The sequence below is a fragment of the Rhipicephalus sanguineus genome, chromosome 1, assembly GCF_013339695.2.
Source record: "Rhipicephalus sanguineus isolate Rsan-2018 chromosome 1, BIME_Rsan_1.4, whole genome shotgun sequence".
In the NCBI taxonomy this organism is placed as follows: Eukaryota; Metazoa; Arthropoda; class Arachnida; order Ixodida; family Ixodidae; genus Rhipicephalus; species Rhipicephalus sanguineus.
This window is the reverse complement of record NC_051176.1, coordinates 299,355,138-299,375,971: the sequence shown is the minus strand read 5'-3', so window position 1 is coordinate 299,375,971 and position 20,834 is coordinate 299,355,138. Positions and strand designations below refer to the sequence as shown.

Here is a 20,834-nt window from a genome sequence, read left to right as displayed (position 1 = left end):
GGACGATGGTTCTCCGCTATAGTCGAAAATTACGTTGCACACACCCTGGGTCAATAGTTCAGGTTCAAGTCACTGCTATTTTCGCTACCTAGCTGCACTATCAATTAATTGAACTAGAAGAGTCCGCGACGACGCAAAGACTTCACCTTCAACTAGTGGGCAAGTTTAATGGGCGACATGAAAAACAATTAGGAACGAGGCTTGAAAGATTGTTCTGCGATTAGAGAATTAGCATATCTAATTTCCTTCATCATAATCCTCAGCCTCGTCTACAGTGGTGGAGCAGGAAGAAAGCTGTTTAGGGGCAGATTTGGAGGAAAAATAATTGTGCTTTGGAGAAGGAATAATAGTAAATCCCCAGCCTCCCAGTCATAATTATTTACGGTAAATTACGGTAAATTCGGTAATTACGGTAAATTCCCAGACTCACAGTCATAATTATTTGGGGATACCAGCCATATGATCTTCAGCCCATCCTCATTCTTCGGAGGACTTCCTTTTCACCCCCTGGAAGTAATTACTGACCTGGACATAAACGCTTTTGCGCAGATTCTGTGGCCTCGTTGCTAATCGTAAAACCACGTTCTTTCGCCAGGCTATTGAGTATTAGCATTGTCTTCTGCATATTCATTTTCAGCACTACTTTATTAAAATGTTCTCGGTTATGTTATCGCATACTTCTGTTGTGACAGCAGCGCGTGAGTGCGTCATGGGCTGCCTTGCACACACTCATCAAATAAATTGACGTTTCTATACAAACTTGCGATTTCATGCACACAGTGTCGCGCTCGCGCGAGATTCTGGTAATGAGTTGGCGGTCGATCTCTGCCTTCGAGAAGGCCAAAGCTCTAACCGCCAAGCTACTCACGCCAGACAACGCTTCGTCATGCTTTGTGGTGTGCGCTCACCGTCGTTCTTCGTCGTCGTCCTCTGTTTTGTACCATGCAGCAGTGGCGTAGCCAGGGGGTGGCACACCGGGCCCGTCCCCCCCTCCCCCCCCGATTTTTCTTTTTTTTTTTGCCATGGCATCCAGAGCACAAAATGACATTCGACCACATCTGCCTGCCGGTACCCACTTGAGATCAAGGGGGTGCCCCCCCCCCCCACCTCAAAAAAATTTCTGCCTACGCCCCTGCCATGCAGACACCTGCACTGCTTCGTAAAACGTTTTACGATCAGGCGCCTTGCCAACACTCCGCGGTGATTTTTATAGCTTCATGTCCCAGGAGTGAGCCATTAACAATTAAGTCCCTAGATTTTTGGAAAAATCTAGCGACTCTCTAGTTAACAATGTCCGCGCCTTTATGAAATGAGAGCGTACTGCCCTGCAAGTTTCCAAGAATGTGCGTCGCCTCGACCCAGATGTTCTCATTGTGTTGTGTGGTGCCCTTTTGCGTCTCTTGTTCGACTCTAGATCGCCGCTGGAAGAGCCTGGTGCGCCACTTATTCCCTCTTTCATGGGTTAAGATCGAGGGGGCGCTTAAGCTTGTGTATACTTTGAGGAAGGGGATGAAGATTTATTGATTGGACTTATCCCCAACAGGGAATCTGGGGAAGACCAAGACCTTACAAGGCGAGCGTCGGAACGCTCGAAAAACACGCTACCGAAACCGTAAATAAACGTTCTTATGATCAGCTCCGGCTCCTGATCTCTATTTCTCCCCGAGGATTGCGGTTCCGAGGACGACCTCGAACCATGACGGCATGCATGGTGCCGTGAAACCTGCGTCAAGTGGAACAAGGTAGATGGGTTCGGGAGCAGTCCTGGGAGCAGGCAAAAGTGCCTTTTGTAGCAAGCTTGGAGCCGGCTCGGAGCAGCCAGAAAGACCTTTTCCAGCAAGATTGGAGCAGTCAGAAAGACTGTTCAGAGCAGATGTAGCACCGTTTCACAGTACTTGTGAAAACAGCATTTTTCCAAAGCTGCATTTAGCAAAGACTGAACTAAATTGTGCCACGGCATAACTTAGCTATGTACACAAGTTCGTGTTGTCTTTTTCGTTGTTTTATACGGTTAGTCTCCCAATGGCCTCATTCGCGCTAGGTAGTACAATGCCTGGGGAAATATGCTCTTATCCTGGAAGTTTTCTTCCAGTAAAACAACGGAGACGTTTGGTTGTATTTTTTATATCCAACAGCGGTTTTAATGCGTGCAAAGAAAAACAACTTTGTGTTCGCCAGTCTCGGGGTTGCGAGAGTCTACGAACGCACCCCGTTACGTACTGCTTACGTAGACGACGGAACTAGTGCGTGTTGAAAGGCGCGACTGTACCTTCAGATATGAGTTATCAGTGGTTTCAATCCGATAAGAACATTTGTAAGAAATACGCGACTTGCACGAAATATTTTTATCAAAAACTGCCCGTGAAAAAGTTTGCGGGGGGAGGTCATGGCACCCCACCCCTAACTCACACCTCTGATCAATAAAATATTCAGGTGGCGCATGAACGTTAGTGCGTTGAGGTATGTGTGAATAGACTTCAGTACAAACGTAAGCAGATATAAGGCTGGTGGTAATGCTGAAAACGAGTAGATAGGTCCATATATGTGGGCAATAAAAGGTGGAGCTCACTCAGACTCACTCAAAAAATACATTTTTAGGGCTCACTCGGACTCAGACTCGCCAATATCTTCTTCAACGGGACTCGCCCTGACTCACTAAAATTTTCCTAAACCGGACTCGCTCGGACTCGCGGCCCGATCTGACTTATGAGCGAGTTTGGCGACCTATATGGTGCTAAACTAGGATTTGGATACAGTATGCTATTAACCGTTAGAAATTTGAAAAGTAATGCTCTTAAAATACTCTATTTCGCTTTTTCGCTTTTCTTCATTGTCACCTATATTGCACAGATACATGGGGATGGACTTTTAAAACATTTCTAGAACCCATATGAAAACTACAAAAATCAATGCTAGATACGATCAACACAGCGCGCAATTTTCATAAAATCAAAATAAAACATTACAATTTACTGCAGCAATCCGTCTTAGTCCTACTCTCGTTTTCAATGAAGTGTACTTATAAAATACCCGCTTTGTTAACACAATAGCTGTTCATGCAATTGCACATATTAAGACAAAAGTGTTTTATGCCGGAGTCCACCACTGCTCCACTGACGTATTTCCGTCACGGATATGACGTTGTAAAATATAAAGACCAACAGTGGGCAAAAAAAGAAAAAAAAACCAGAAGAAAAAAGACGGCAGATCCCACGCATTGTGGGAATCGATGTAATGCGAAGCAGCCAGCAAAGAGCTGCATACATCGTCTTATATGTCATTGAGCAAAATGCGTGTCATGGTTTTCATGTTAACTCTTATTATTTATGTTCGTCACACAGTAACGTCGCGCAATACCAACTTCGGGGATCAAGCTAGCGCAACGGCCGCCAGCACACCATGAGCGTGGCACGTAAGTCATGCTGTACATGACATGCGTGTCATGATTTTCATGTTAACTCGTGTCATTTATGTTCGTCACACAGTCGCGTCGCAAGATACCAATTTTGGTGTATATCAAGCTAGCGAAACGGCCGCCAGCGCACCATGAGCGTGGCACGTACGTCATGCAGTACATGACATGCATGCCATGATTTTCATGTTAACTTGTGTTATTTATGTTTGCTACACAGTCACGTCGCAAGATACCAATTTTGGTGTATATCAAGCTAGCGAAACGACCGCCAGCGCACCATGAGCGTGGCACGTAAGTCATGCTGTACATGACGTGCGTGTCATGATTTTCATGTTAACTCGTGTCATTTATGTTTGTCACACAGTCACATCGCAAGATACCAATTTTGGTGTATATCAAGCTAGCGAAACGGCCGCCAGCGCACCATGAGCGTGGCATGTAAATCACGCTGTACATAACATGCGTGTCATGATTTTCATGTTATGACTTGTCATTTATGTTCGTCATACAATCATGTTACACCATACCAATTTTGGTGTACATTCGATTAACCAAGCGACCAGGAGAGCACAAAGTCGTAGGCGGCTAGATAGATAGATAGATAGATAGATAGATAGATAGATAGATAGATAGATAGATAGATAGATAGATAGATAGATAGATAGATAGATAGATAGATAGATAGATACGCTCAAAGTCGCAGAATTTCGCTAAGAAATGCTTTGCATTTAAAAGTTCCGTCACCGGGAATCGAACTTACGACCCCTCGCTCCGCAGCGCGAAACGATTCGGCCACGTACGGCATGTTCTTCGCAATGCTAACGGCGAGCTACTTATTTGCCGGTGGCAGTACTCAGAGATCGGTGTTACAGCGTGTTTTCGTTATCACTAGCGAGATGGCGCGAAGGGCTCGAAGAGCGTGAAGAGCGTATAAAGTCAGTGGAACGGGAAAAGTACCGCGTTCGCTTTCTCTTCGCCGCCGCGCCCTTTCGGCGGCTTCGCCACACAAATGGTCCAGCTCGCTCACCTCGCTAGTGTCTCCCGGCCGCCTATGCACGGCGCTTTGAAGGGCGATTGTTTTTATAGCTTCAGAAAAGCGTCCAGGAACATTACGACACCCCGTATCGTTTTGACACTTCATCGCAAGCCTGTCGAGGCATAGAAGAAGGCCTGGGTGCTGCGCGCTTGGGTGCAGCAACCGGCGGGAAACGGGCAAAGCTCTCTTTGCTATTCCCGGCGGGAAAAGGGATGCCAAGCTACGGGCTGTGTGGCAGCACAGAATACGGCGCGAAAAATTTGTTCCCACGACTGACACCCGCCTTTGTGAGGCAAGCGTTTCATTGAGAAATCGCGAATGTTGTTTCGGGGAATGTTTGCGTCTCCGCTGCACTAGTGCAGTTTGTTCCGCGTGGTTGCCGCAGAAGGTTCATGCCCATTAGACCTTATGGAAAATTGCTGCCATCTAGCGGCCGCCGTGCGCATTTCTGCCATGTTCAAGGCTAAGCGCGCTCCGCATGTGCACACACGGAGCGTGCGTATCAATGTGTGGCGGCTGATAGGAGCGGCAATGCCACCATATTTTCTTGTGCCGTGTTGCTCAGATTGAGGAAACTGCGAGGCTGAAAAAAAGGTTTGCAGGAAACTAACCTTCATGTTATTAGATTTCCTCACGGCCGACGAGAATCAGCAGATCGTTTCGTTGCTCCGGCTACTGCTTATGACTAACGCCGTGTTTACACTCGCCGTTCTTAAAGAGGTCATGAACCACTTTTCCAAGTAATGATCTAATGACCTCAGCATCGGAGTTTACTGCCTCCCGAATCAATTGCCGCAAAAATTTCTCGAATCCGTCAAGAATGACCGGAGTTGAGGGGGTTTGGCGCACGCTCTCAGCGCTTTCTCTCTTTTCTCGTGCCGACGAGCGCACTGGAAGCTAGACAGGGAGGGATGGCACGGGGGTAAGAAGTTACGTCAGCGCGCGTCATGAAACGCGATCGCTCTCCCGCTGTGATTCGCATGCGCGAGTGCGGCTACCGTGTAAATTTAGCAGACTGAGGAGTGCGGCGCGGGCAAGTGGCGGCACCCCGTGGCAAGAAGCGCACCTCATCGGGCTATCGGCCAATAAGCATGCTATATCTTTTGCGACGTAAACTGACAGATCCGCGACGTCAACGTGCAGACGCCCCGCCCACCGACAAGAGTGAGAACCGGCCTCTGTTTGAAAAGAGGGCGCCTGAGGAAACGGCAACTTCGTGCTCCGCTTGTGGCCTTTACGCGACGCGCACGACTGTAATATTTTTCTAAGCAGTTCATAGCCGTGTCAGCTTTCCGCAGGATGTGTTTTTTCAACAAGCCCAAGGGGTGCTTCATGACCCCTTTAATATATGCGGTATGTGACAGCATCGGCACTCATCAGAGAACACTCATGTCATGCCGGAACGAGACAGTTTTTGCGCCGTGCGCTCACAGGCACAGACACACCCGCTTCGTGTGCGAGCTTCAAAGCTGCATCGCGGCTACTCGCGCGTGCCTGCGCTGCTGTTGACATTACCTTGTTTATTGCATTGCGATAACAATTACATGTTAGACAGGTATCTCGTGCGCGTCATTGATTCTCAGCGAACGGACCGATTGTGCTGCAGCGTGTTGTTTGTAGTTTGTTTTCGATTGTGGAGTTTAACAATGGTAGCGTTTGGTGGGATGCTTTGCGCGCGTATTGCTTCACTATGCGTATTTTTCAAGCATTTCATGTGGAATCACTGCCAGATTCAGACGGGTGGCCCGGATATCCTGACCGCCCCCCCACCCCTTACTTTTTTTTTGTTTAATTTATACCCCCAGAAGAGTACATCAGTTGCACAGAAAAGCTGATGACCCTTCGGAAAAGTCCTGTATCCACCCCTATGTGCTAGGAAATTTTAACAGGTGATTCAAGTGCGTGGCACTTTTCTTATGAAACTAAAAAAAAGTGACACTCCGAGAAATGTACTGCATTCGACCGTGGGTGCGCTACCGCTGATGGTTTCGCAGGCGTTCAGTCGGCGACGCAAAACTGCCTTGCCGCTAAGCGACAATGTGCACGTGATTTTGGCGTATCGTGTTATATAGGAACGCATGTCGGAAGGATATTCAGTAAAATACCAGCTGATCGGCATCTACTGCTTGGAGACACAACACTTTTCATGTTCACTTTTCACGTGCGTGAGATGCGCAAATATCTTACATTTTAATCGTGCAGTAATTTTATACATAAAATACGTCAGTGACTAAAGCTGCGAAATATTTTTTATTTAAAAAATAAAAACGAGGACAACGTCTTTAATTTAAAATTAGATGCACAATACATCAGCTCGACATAGGCTGCCCCTTACGAAATACGTTTTAAATTGGGTCTACAGCACTTTCTTTCCGTCATCGCTGTGCCTAGCCGTGTGCTAACAACGCTTTATTCGCTACATTGAAAACAGACAGACCAAATTTGTAACCTAGCGCAAAGTTTCATTCTCGACGACGGCAGGCCTACATGTGACTCGCGGTGTCAAATTTGTATTTTTTCTCGCTATGAGGCAGTTCCTTACATGTTATAACCGTCAACGTAATAATTAGGAAATGCCGGTAACGTGTACAGGCCCTTACACACTTGTCTAACGTTTTTATGCCCCGATTATTGCCCACTATCAAAGCAGATACAAGCAAGAATAGCAGCGACAGCAATACGATTCGGCTACAAGCCTCCAACATGGCGCCGAATGCGTAGCTTCGTCAAACCTCCCACAGATGGCAGCAATTTTGCATAAAGTCTATGGGCAGCTCTTAATAGACCTTTCCAGAAATTCGAGCGCGCCGCCTGTGGCGGCCGCAAAGCACTGTGGGAAGCCGGAGCGCCGGCGTGTCGTCTGCTCGCGGAAGCGTTGGCTCGCCTCGTTTGCAGCGTGCGAGCTTGCGGGCGTACGAACGCGTCGTTGCAGGTATATCGCTCGCGATAACCCTGCTTCAAACTGCACTCACCGAAGAGGAACGGCCAGAGCAACATGGATAATAGCCAGCAAAGAGTAAGTATTCCTGATTTCTTAATGACCCGGGGAAATGCTCACGTACCCGCGAAAAAGCTCATTGAATCGAAAACTTTGTACGGCTTGCGCGGCGAGTCCCCCGCGCTTCGTTGATCGTGTTTTCTAGTAGCGGAAGTTATTCTCGCTTGTTTTAATGTCAGAATGACCACACAACTGCATTATTAGTACGTCGTGCTAGGCACTATGACTCGTCATATGCTGCCGCGATTCGCAGTACTATGGTACGTCGCGCGTGATAACCGCTGTCGGAAATCGCCCTAATTAATGGATTCGAGGCCAACTACGCTGTGCAGGTTGAAGTAATAATGGCCTATTTAAAAAGCTGCGTGTTAGAAAACTTTGCACTTGCGACGCTGAGAGTATTAGAAGCTAGCCACTAACACGTTCATAATAAGGACATCAAGTGAGTGCTGTTGGGTGCAGAGACAACGTAATCGGGGCACAGTGTCATGTGACATGAAGCAAGAATATTCTTCACAGTCGACTTCTCTGCAGTTGTTCTCAAACAACGTAAAAGATGCTGCCTCTGGGTCATGTCTGTTTTAATTCTCAATCGTGAGTTGGAAATGTACTCAAGAATTTCGGACCCGATTTCGCAAAAGGCCGCGACTTCCGAGTTAACAGCGTGAAGGAATATATAACAGAATGAACGTTCGTGCGCATAACTTAAACAATATTTTATTTTACAGTTTAAGCTCTATTGTTTCATTACAGTTTATTATTATGCTAATTTAGTGATTTGTCTTTAAATGCAGATGCCCCTCCAACCTGTGGACAACATACACCTGTTTCTGTCACGTTTGCCAAAAGGGCCTTGGACGAAACAACTGAAGGACTTACCAAAGGGGTTTTCAGAAGAAAAAATTCTGCAACATGAGCATTCTCATGGTGCAAATAAGCACTCAGTATCTGGGTACAGAATGTTTAAATCTGAAAAAGTTCACGAAGTACTGCTGTGCAAGGCTGTTGATGGTGAAACAGTGGTGTTAAAAGCGATGGTGGAAGCCTCATTCAGCGTGGGAAAGTCCTACAAGGCTGCTGCAGCACTTACATCAGCTGGCAACGTGAAAGAGGCTGGCTGTGAGTGTCGTGCCGGTGCATCTGGTGTGTGTAAACACGTGGCTGCCCTGCTTTGGTTCATGCTTGATATGAAGCGTTCCCAAGCTCCTTATGTAAGAGACACCGTAGCATGCACTGAAAAATCCCGAACATGGGGAAGTGGTAGTAAAGATGCCCATGTTCGCAAACTGAAGTTTTCCGACCTGCAGTTTGTAAAGCACCTGCCAACTAAGGCAAAGGTGCCTGTCAAGCCGAAGAGAAATGTTCCCGTAATTATGAGTGAAAGTGACCTAAAGGAACTTCATAAGGGGTTGCAACATAACAATATAAACGTGATGCTTTGTCAAGTATTGGAAGAAAATTGTTTTGTGCCTGTACCTTTGCCAGTCATTAATGAAAAACCACTGCTTCCCACGCTTCCACTGCGGTTGCCAACCAAGATTCTGTGGTCTGAATACGTGCCAACGAGTTATGAAATTGGCACTTGCTCGCTGACATTGGAAGAGGCGTGGGCCCTTGAAGAAGCTACTAGGGCACAGAGTAACTCTGCAGCTTGGGCCTTTGAGAGGTCAAAGCGTTTAACTGCATCACACTTTGGGGACATTATGTCACGCCGAAAATTACCAGATGAAAAATTCTGCAGCAGGGTTTTTGGCACAAGCCATTTACAGACTAAGCACATGGCTTTTGGCTTGGAAAATGAAGAAAATGCTGTGCATCGCTACTTGAAAAAGAAAAACTCAGCAGTCAGTGTATACCACTGCGGCCTTTGTGTAAACCCAGGCGTCCCTGTTCTTGGTGCTACACCAGACCGCGTTGTTCAAGAAGGGCATAGCTTCGGCCTGCTTGAAATAAAGACACTTGCTGCATCTAAAGACCGCGGAGAACATTTAGAAGAAGCAATAGCTGTGGCCCCATTCCTAAAAAATGGCACACTTCGTCAGTCTCACAAGTATTTCTACCAAGTACAGGGACAAATGGCTCTATCGGGACTAGTGTGGTGCGACTTTGTGGTAGATAATGGCACAGACTGTACTTTCCAAAGAATCGAGTTTGACCGTTCACTGTGGTTGGACAAGATGATGCCACGGCTTCTCGAGTTCTATCAGAGCTATAGGAGGCACGCTGGCAACATATAAGTGTCCACGTGTTTGAAAGACATCCATAGATACTTCAATGCAGAGACTTCTTCTATTGTTTCATGAATGTCTATGGTCCATTCCATTGTGCTGTATTCTTGCACATCATTTTGTCAATGCTGGTGCTAACTCTTATTCCCAAAATGTGGGAGCATGTTATTCTTCATCACTTACCTGTTTATCGTGGACATTAATGCTTTGCCTTCAATAAAAAAAAAGTCATTTTCCTCCAATGAGCATTGACTAATGAGTGTTGTTGATACTACTACATCTGATTCTCTAGCAGAGAAAGAACTACAGCAACCTAATAGTCATGTGTTTATTTATCCACAATTCCACATTTTCTCTGCAGTGTACTGTTGAACACAAGGTATTGCAAAAATAAATGGCTGCCTATGGAAATAGGACTCTTGTTTTAATACTAAAGCACTGTTCACCAAAAGAGAGAAAAACGCGAGCATTGAAAGCACCATGTTTAACCATGGCAAAAAAGTAGCAGGTGCATGCATAAACTAACAGAACATGCCGAGCGTAAAAAAAAAACTGGTCAGCAAAACAACTATCACAGCATTACATGAACTGCTATATCACAGAAGGAACCATAAGCTCATACAACATGTGCTCTTTTTACAACAGTGCGTCAAATCCAACATGACTTGACTAGATAAAGTTTCAATTGGCACTGTTTGCCTTTACACGGGGAACCTAAAAATGAGATGTGTGAAGCCAAAATAAGTGAGGCATCTATGTTTATGGTGAATAAATGGTGGATCAGACTGAAAATAACCAAGTAATAGACAGCAAAATAAACCTTGCATATCAGTGCAATAAATAAGTTCACTCACATAATAACATGACGTGCTTCATGTATAAAATCAGTCCCATAATCACAGTGAATGAGAACACAAACATCTCAACAAAGGTCAAAATTAGCTACAGCATACACAAAAATGCATATCCTGAAGTATCATCCAGCAATGAAGAAGCATGCTTCCTATTATGCACTGATGAATGCAGATGTGAAGAACAGTGAAGAGCCAGAACATTCTGCCAAGACAATGACTGTTCTCACACACAGGTTATCTCTCATGTTGAAAGTAGGCTCCACGCTTAAGTCTGGGTGATAATAGAAACCAAGCATTGGGCTACAGATACGTAAGAGTTGCCATGGTGGTACAGTGGTTGTGTTCACGGCTCCTGACCTTAAAAGATCAGGCACCGAGCACTGCGACCACTGTACTACCAGAAATTATTATTATTAGATATTTAAGATTGTCTGTTTATGTCCGCTGGCATATAAAATGTAGTGCAACTAGTGTGCACCTCATTCCCGTACCACACTGCACTGACGATCAAGCAAAGGCTCATGAGTGAAATGGTTTAGATAGCAGCAAATCTTCCAAATTTTGTTAAGCTTGCATGCCATGGCATTAGGAAAAACGCCGTGAAGTATCCTATACTTCTTTACCTCTCGGATTACACGTTCCACATGGATCCTGAGGTTTGCAATGCTTCTTGTTTTCTTCTCATCACTAGCTGACAACTGTTTCCTACCATTCATCATGGGTGGTATGTTCAACGATACTCCAAGTTCTTCTAGATCTTGTCTGATAAGAAATCCCCTGTCTGCCATAACGCTATCACCGGGCTCCAGAAGGTTATACAATCCACTTTGCCGTGTTATTTCTCTGTCGGATATGCGACCTGGTGATAAGTCGGACACAAATGAAATGAAACCATTTGGTGCAATTCCAATCAGTCCCTTGGCAGTGTTGTGGCTTTTGTAGGTGCTAAATGTATCACCTTGGACACTATAATCGGAAGGAGCTTCTATAAACAGTTCTGTGCAATCAAGTATCACCCTCGTTGACGGGTACAGTGCCTTGAAGGATTCTGGCATGTTAATGGACACTGTTTGACGTGACGGCCAGATTGTAATCTGAACAAGAATGTCATGCAGAAAATCTACCCAATATGAAAACAGATTACTTATAGTAGATGAGCTTACACCAAAGCGGTATGCCAAATCTTCCTCTAGCAATCCTACTCGAAGTCTGCATAGAATGAGAAGAAGCTGTTCTCTCACACTGAGGAGGGTTCGTCGACCAGTATTTGATGTCTTTGTTACTGCATGCTTAGCTTCTATAAACTGCACAAAGAACTCAAATCGTTGCAGTGAAGTGAAACCAGTATAAAACTGCAGCCATCTTTCATCCTTAAATACTTCTTCAAAACTTGTGGTTCCTTTGGTAGTGCTCACTTTTTCTTGTGCCCGCTGCAGCTTTTCATTGTGAAGCCTGCTTTCCAACTCTGTTAAATTAGCTGCAAGGTGGCTGTTTTCCTTCTGAAGCTTGTCATTTTTCTCCTGAAGCTCTCTGCAGGTAGTAAGCAGTATTTCGACTCTTGCCTTGTAGAGAACAGCAGCCTCAGATACTGGCCCGACGGTGTATTTGTGGTCCCACTCTGAATATGAAGAAATGCACCAATATGGGTAAGCATATGCACACAGGGATACGAGCAGCAATGCACAAAACAACCGGTTATATGCAATACCAATAGTGTAACTGTTAGGGTTGGCAGGTGAAAGTACCGCATGGAATGTACAGTGCAACACCTCATTATGGAAAGTATAAAACAGTGTATGCAGGTACCTCAAGATTGAGCGTTGCATGTTTACTGGAGTTCGCATCAAGACTGACATCTATTTCAAGAGATAGAAAATGTGAGTATGTAGGACGACCAACAAAGAATCATTATTCAGCAAAGCGCTGCAAACTCTACCGCCAGTGCTCAAAAGCCAATATTCGTCGGTGTCATGGATCAGCAAACTCACTCATGAATCGACTCACTCAGACTCAGATCGGGCTGTGAGTGAGTTTGGGTAAATCCGGGTGAGTAATACTTTGGTGAGATCGAGTCCGAGTGAGCCCAGTGGAGGAAAATTTTAGTGAACCTGAGTCCGAGTGAGTCCAGTTGAGGATTAACTTGGTGAGTCCGAGTCCGAGTGAGCCCAAAGTTCAGACTATATTTCTTGAGTTAGTCTGAGTGAGCTCCGCCTTTGACTGCCGACCTATGGTCCTACATACTCACCTTCAGCATCGATTTCAGCCTTAAATCAGCTTACACTTATACTCATGTGTAATCGCACATATCTCAACACACTAGCGTTCATGCGCCACCTCAATATTTATTGATCAGAGGCGTAAGTTTGGGAGACGGGAGGTGGGGGGGGAGAGGGGTGCAGTGACCTTCCTGAAAAACTCTTCGACGGGAATTGTTTTTGTAAGAACACTTCATTTTAGCTGCGTATCTTATCAGAAATGTCTTTAATGGAGTAAAACCACTGATAACTCGTATTTGAAGGTACAAGATCAGAAGGCATGTCGCGGAGCAGTGATTATATACGAGATATTGGCGTTAAAAGAGCTTTGACACCATGATAGAAAAGGCTAATTATACGCTAATGGACTCATGAGTCAACTCACTCAGGCTCTGGTCAAGCCGTGAGTCTGGCTGAGCAATGTTTATGAGTTTGAGTCCGAGGGAGTACAGCTGAGAAAAAGTTTAGTGAGTCTGAGTCCGAGGGAGCCCTCAGAGCAAAATAGTTTCTTGAGCGAGTCCGACTGAGCTTCAATTTTTTTGCCGACCTATGGTCAGTGCTACATAGAATAATGGAGACCAATGATAGTGGGTCTGATCAAACCACCAGTACGTAGTTTAAATCGTGGTTGGTACTTGGACACTTGCCTCACAATGCAAAAAAAAAAAACACTCCTTCATGTGGTCTTCATATATCATAAACTTCAAAATCACTCTGTGCTATTATTGAAGGAAAATCCATAGATTATGTGCTACATTAAAATTTACCTTTCTCATGCTGTGGCTCTGCACCCATGACTTCAAGGCGCTCAGGTGATCCGCTACTTGTAGGAAGGGCAGCCGATGAGCATGGCAGAGCACAAGTTGATGAGTCCTCTGTAAACAAAAAAACTTTTTTGGAGTGGTTTTCAAAACTATTGCATGTCATCTAAAGAACAAATATGCTGAATTAAAATAAACTTAAAACTTGCACTAGATTTCTCTACATGCCAAGCTAATTTGGCACGTGAAAGTTTTAATGACACCTTTTATCTCGTTATTGTGGGCAACTTGCGTACTATTTAAAAGACATTTTTCACTATATGAATTAATATTTGTACAACACAGAGACACGATATCTGTGGCTCATTTTAGTGCAAAAGCCTTATTCTTTTCAAATGTGGAAATTGAAATCGGCGCCCCATGTCAGTGGCGTCAACACGAGTGATGCAAAAGATCATCATCAGGTGAACCACGTTTGGTGCTGAAAGCTTTCACAAGGAGACGTGGGAGGATATCTGTGAAAGCAACGCCTTCCATTCTTAACTGCTCCTGTCCTCACACTACCCCTGCAGTAAGAGAGCACTACGAGTGATGTTACTAGGCCGTAAGGAGCGCTTGTACTGTATACCTTGCGTGGTCCAGATTTCGACCATGCTGCCTATGGCCTGTTCCTCCTCTAAAATGACGTTGGTAGCTCCTCCACTGCGCGCTCTTTTTCGACGTTTGGCAGATGCTGAAAGGAAAATGCAAGAGATTTATTACAGTTCTAGAGATTAATAGGACTTTCTGAGGGCCTAGTTGGTGCATACTGACGAAAATTATTTAGCGCAAGCAAAACGCAGCACACGAGAGAGACCTGTGTGTCTCTCGCGTGTGCTACGTTTCGCTTGGCTAAATAATTTTCGTCTTCTAGAGATTAGTTGATGCGCACTTACCGGCTTTTACGGGCAGTCCTCTTTCCGCGTACGTTCGATGAGGAAAGATAGTAGGATAGCGATCCATGTACTGTTTCCGTCCTGTCCGATTAAAATGAGCTCCGCATATCTTGTGGTGCTTCGACGGCTGCCACAAAGAAAACCGCCCTGCGGTGCCTCGGCGATTAATTCTCCTAATCCATTCTTTTCTAAGAGCATTGTCCTTCGGAAAGCAATGAAACGAAACGTACGGTGTCTTCCGCGTGTTGTTATCACATCCAGGAACACAGCACGTTTGTCCGCCGCCTTCCTTCTTCTTCGGCATGTTCGGTGATGGTTCCGGCTATTTGTGACAAACAACACAGTCTAAGGTGCGTGCACGAAAGTCGGAGAGTCAAGAAGCAGCCGTTCTTTCACTATAGCAGCACATGACGCGAACATGACACCCACCAAAACAACCCACGGCGCGCGACGAAAGCAGGCGTACGCGGGAAAGCGTCTATTCCGCCGGCCCGGCGCTCCGCTCTCCCATAATGCCCCAGCGCCGATCCACCAGGGGAAGGCGCGGCGCTGCGATTCCATCTCTCTGCCTTAAGAGGCAGAGAGATGGACCGTGAATTTATATTTTTTGGTATAATAACATAGATTTAATCAATGTAGATAAGGTATTAGGCCAACATGAAACAAAAAAGCTTTTTTTTTTCTTTTTTTTTTGTTTTCTTCGAGCCTGGTGGCAGACATGTCACCGCCCCGTTTTAAAGGGGACGCTCATAGCATCCATCCATCCAGGTCTATTGTGTTCGGCGTAAAATTGACGCCTTTGGGCTCACATATAACGATCAGTGTGCCATGAAAACTGACTGCTACAAATTTGGTATTGCGTGACGTGACTGTATAACGAACATAAATAACAGTGTGTACCATGAAAATAATGGCACGTATGTCATGCATCATTTACATGCCATGCTCATGGTGCACTCGCGGCCGGTTCGCTGGCTTGATATGCACCAAAATCGGTATTGCGTGACGTGACTGTATGACGAACATAAATACCAGGTGGTAACACGAAAATAATGGTACGCATGTCATGTAAGGCACGACTTACATTTCATGCTCATGGTGCACCCGCGTCCGGTTCGCTGGCTTGATATGCACCAAGATTGGTAGCGCGTGACGTGACTGTATAATTGTGCCTTTTGTGTCAATCCGGCAGATCCCACGCATTGTGGGATTTAATCTAATGCGAAGCACCCAGCAAAGAGCTGCATATATTGCCTTGTTCGTCTTTGAGGCAGATGAAGTCATTCATGTCATGACATCTAGTTCACTATATTGCACTCTAAGCCAAAATCGAGTATTTTGGGAGTGTTTCTGCCACACAACAACAATCGTCATCCACCTCGCGTGCTTTCCTCGCGTTATCACCGCGGTCGCGGCACTTCCCGGTCACGAACGGCGCGCGCGTTATCAGCGTGACATAGCATTCTTGACAGGAAAGTGACGAGAGCTGGGTTTTCAAAAAAGAAAACGCGAGCAAGCCAGATGACGATTATTGTTGTGTGGCAGAAATACTGCCCAAATACTCGATTTTGCCTTAGAGTACTTAGATTTTGCCTTAGAGAGAGGGCGGCTGGCCTCCGCCTCCGCCACCTTGCGGAGGGCGGAGGCCAGCCGCCAGGCATCCCTGTGACGTGCAAGGCCTGCACGTCATAGCGATTGCAGCGCCCGCGTCTCCAGTGGTGGGCCTCGCGCCCAATATCGCATGTTTGTCATGTACGCATGTAGAATCTGGTGTATACAACGCATGACCTGTAATTTATGTTCGTCACGCCCCATGTCATGCCATACCAAATTTGGTATACATCCAGTTGCCGTACATGTCATGCATGTCACGATTTTCACGTTACCGCCTGTCATTCATGTTCGTGATACAGTTTTGGTGTATATCAAGCTACCGAACCGATCGCGAGCGCACCATGAGTGTGGCAAGTGATGCTGTACATGACATGCAAGTCATGATTTTCATGTTACCACCTGTCACTAATGTTCGTCATACAGAACTATCTCGTCATATCAATTTTGGTAGATATGCATTTCATTAAACGACCGCGAGCGCCCCGAGACCATGTCATGTAAATCATGTTTTAGATTATATGCCTGCCATGATTTGCACGTTATGACCAGTAACTTATGTTCGTCGTGAGAATGGCAGACTGGGCTTGTTGGTTTAACATATTTGAAGTTTTAAGGCGCGAATAAGACACGGACGAAGAATAGGCACACACACACGGAGCACCACTTCCAACATACATTTATTTCGAAAGAGCACAGAACATATTTATACACCACGCGCGCCGTCAACGTGCCTCAATGCGCAGTCGCATTCAAGTAGCGTACCTCTTTTGGTGATAATGAAATGGAGGTAACGTTGACGCATAGATCACCGGTTCGATTATTTTCTTAGCCTCAATAATTAGTCGTACTGATTTATCTGGACTTCGGCCGACTACCGCGCAGGCGCTAAAGTTCGGAACGCAATGACAATCCCGGCAGGGTATCGCGAGGTGGCCCTCTCTGCCATTTCTGACGATATTATTATGCTGTCTTAGCCTGTCATTCAGGCACTGTTCGGTCTGGCCAACGTAACTTCTACCACACGACAAGGGGATCTCGTAGACCACGCCCTTCTGACAGCTTACATACTTGTTCTTGTGGTTGATAATGCAGGCCGGAGCTTTCCTGAGGAAAGGGTTAGTCATCTTGCAGAGCCTGGAGAGCTTTAACGGGGCAGAGAAGACCACCTTTACATCAACATGATCGGCAATCTTTTTCAAATTATGGGATACGCGGTGTACATAGGGAATCACAGCAAGTTTGACATTGCTCTGGGGCGGCTCCTCACTTTCGTGGCGGTTCCGCGACTTCCTCAACATCTTCTCCGCCACAGACACCAGAATGTGCTGTGGGTAGCCTGCCTCCTCAAGACGGTCAACCTGCTTGAGGAAACTGTCAGCTGCTCTGTGTGGGCAGGATTTCTTGAAAGCATTCAGCAGGCACATGTTGGCGATGCTACGTTTGACAAGCTTAGAATGGGACGAGCTAAAAGGCAGCAGTGGTTTGTTTGCACGAGGCTCATATTGCCAACATGCATGGTCAGTTGCTAAAACCAATCTTAGATCTAAAAATCTTATAGTCGAATCTACCGAAAGTTCGTGTGTCACTATTAAGGGAGATAAAACATGTATAAAAGTTGTCAAGGTGTTAGTGACGACTTGGTCGGTGTCCATGAACGTTTTGTCAATGAAGGTAGCGGTGTTATCAATGTGTTTAGATTCGTAGATGATTTTTTAGTCCTCATTGACAAAACGTTCATGGACACCGACCAAGTCATCACTAACACCTTGACAACATTTAGACATGTTTTATCTCCCTTAATAGCGACACACGAACTTTCGGTAGATTCGACTATAAGATTTTTAGATCCCCTTGTCGTGTGGTAGAAGTTACGTTGGCCAGACCGAACAGTGCCTGAATGACAGGAAGACAGCATAATAATAACGTCAGAAATGGCAGAGAGGGCCACCTCGCGATACACTGCTGGGATTGTCATTGCGTTCCGAACTCTAGCGCCTGCGCGGTAGCCGGCCGAAGTCCAGATAAATCAGTACGACTAATTATTGAGGCTAAGAAAATAATCGAATCAGGTGATCTATGCGTCAGCGTTGCCTCCATTTCATTATCACCAAAAGAGGTACGCTATACTTGAATGCGACTGCGCATTGAGGCACGTTGACGGCGCGCGTGGTGTATAAATATGTTCTGTGCTCTTTCGAAATAAATGTATGTTGGAAGTGGCGCTCCGTGTGTGTGTGCCTGTTCTTCGTCCGTGTCTTAGTCGCGCCTTAAAACTTCAATTATGTTCGTCATACTCTTGTCACGCCATATCAATTTTGGTGTGTATCAAGCTAGCGAAGCGGCCGCGAGCGCACTATGAGCGTGGCATGTAAATCATGCTGTACATGGTGTACATGTAATTATTTTCATGTTACCACCTGTAGTTTATATTCGACATACAGTCATGTTTTGCCATACCAAATTTGGTATACATCCCATTAAGGAAGTGGCCAGGAGAGCACATAGTCGTGGGCGGATGGCTAGATAGATAGATAGATAGATAGATAGATAGATAGATAGATAGATAGATAGATAGATAGATAGATAGATAGATAGATAGATAGATAGATAGATAGATAGATATAGACAGACAGATAGATACTACGTTCAAACTTGCAGAAGTTCGCTAAAAAATGCTTCGCATTTAATAAATGCCGACAGCCGAGCGCGTAAATGCCACGCAGTTCGCATTTCTTTACCGCGTTAAAGGGACACTAAAGGCAAATATTAAGTCGACGTTGATTGTTGAAATAGCGGTCCAGAAACCTCGTAGCGCTGCTTTTGTGCCAAGGAAGTGCTTATTTTGAAATAAAATCACGTTTTTAGTGGTCCGCATCGCGTTAGCGCGCTTCAAATCTCCCGCCTGAAAATACGACTCTCATACGTCACTGCTGCCATGCCCAACGTTGCCCGTTTTTACTGCGCGGCCGCCGACACTAGTAGCAGCCGAGCGGAAGTAGCGGGACCCACAGTAGCAACAACGGCGCTGCGGCAAAGACTTGCTCGGATGGGCACATTGAAAGCCGTAACCAAGTTGCGGTTGGTCTCGTAATCCTCAGTACGAAAGTGCAGCGAGCACACACGCGGAGGTTTTGACTGTTTAGCACACTGGCGCAATGGCATGTCACTAAGCCACTTCGAGCGTAAGGGTTCGTTCCGCGGCACCCAGTGAAAAGACACACCAGTTTCCTTGCTGCAGCACTGGCGTTGTGCACCATTCGGGCATCCGGCAATATCACACGCATGCGGCATTTTGTCGAACTTTCTGTCAGAGCGACCTTCACGAGCGCGCAAAACACGCACGGCAGTACGCGATCCCGAAACTACCACTGAGACGGGTGAGGCACAGTTCGGCGAAAACGGAACCTTTGAACCACGCGCGCCGTTCCCCATGGCAACGCCACGGAGGTTTTGTTTTCCATGAATCAAGCGGAAACGAACAAACAGCATTTTATTACGTCTTTTGATGCTCGGAATGTTCTTTTTTTACTGCTGCTAGTTTGCTTACTAGTGATTTATTGTAGGCCGACTTCCCTACGTCATCGGGATCACTTCGAAAATATCCCACTCGTGGCGCTCGTCATGTGATACATTTAGCTTAATTTCTCGGTAAGTAGGGCACTGCTGTTGATAATATTGCCGTTTTAGAAGTTGTCATACATTGGGCTTTCACTCTGACATCAATTATTTGCCTTTAGTGTCCCTTTAATACGCGTGCGTGCGCGTGTAGGCAAGTGAAAACTGCCGCTATTTCTTTCCTTATCAGTTATAGAACAACGGTATGCTTCATACGGGGCTGCAAAAGCGCACGCAATGCGTAAAACATGCGTTACTCCGCGTGAAATCAACACCACGCCGCCTCAGCTTCGGCCGCGCTGGACCAAATATGGCGGCGAGCAGGACGGTCGCGGTACTTTTCCCGTTCCAGTGATTTTAGAAGAGCGCGCTTTGAAGGTCGTCGCCGTTGCGACGAGCGCCCGCGTCACCCGCGTCTAGCTACAGGGCGTGGTCGCTCGTGCGTGCGCTTATCTCGTGATCGCGGTGGTTTGTACGTCTCGCGTTGAGAGCACGAAGGTCACTTGGCTCACTGCAGCGGTCGCTTTTGCGAAAGTAGCGCGGTGCTCACGCAGAAATAAGTTATGTGACAGTTCGCTCTCATCCTGTTTATGTTCGTTCCGTGCGTCCTTTCTGCTTGAGCAGCGCGTCGCAAGTTTCGAGCTGCTTGTTGTTCTTCGCGTGACATTACAATTTGTTGCTGTAGCATTCATTCCTTCGCCCATGGGGCGAAAGAATTACCAGAGGACGCTTTTTCGAAATCTCAAAGCTCGGATCGGTTCCTCACATGAAGAACTTCAATTCTCCCGTTTGACACAATCACCTCACTCCACTAATTAAAAAGTATAATTACTGACCTAAATGATGTCCTTAACTACCGTAAGATTCCTGCCGCTACAGAAAAAGCAATTCTGAAAGCCAGGAGCAAATATCGCATTTTCCCGATTTTTTGAGAAGGTTGGACACATTTCTTGAAACACCCTGTATATAGTTTCATGTTCCGTGATAAACAGTTCTTGCATTCTGTAAGGCACGGCACTTTGCATGTCCTCCTATGCTCCGGTCCTTCAGCATTGGTGAAAGTAATGCAGGGGCCTGCTTTATTAATGGCCGAGAAGCATCCTAACCATTACTGGGAAATGCT

General features: G+C 45.9%; 1 protein-coding gene across 1 annotated transcript; it reads right to left on the bottom strand.

Moving 5' to 3' along the window:
- Positions 1-9,991: 9,991 nt before the first annotated feature.
- Positions 9,992-12,608, bottom strand: LOC119379350 (uncharacterized). Its single transcript, XM_037648649.2, has one exon. The coding sequence runs from the start codon at positions 12,385-12,387 to the stop codon at positions 11,011-11,013; it is 1,377 nt and encodes a 458-aa protein (XP_037504577.2). The 5' UTR covers positions 12,388-12,608; the 3' UTR covers positions 9,992-11,010.
- Between the last annotated feature and the right edge of the window lie 8,226 nt (positions 12,609-20,834).

Excerpts from the sequence above, each read along its gene's own strand:
- LOC119379350 (XM_037648649.2), bottom strand. The coding sequence starts at position 12,387 with ATGTCAGTCTTGATGCGAACTCCAGTAAACATGCAACGCTCAATCTTG.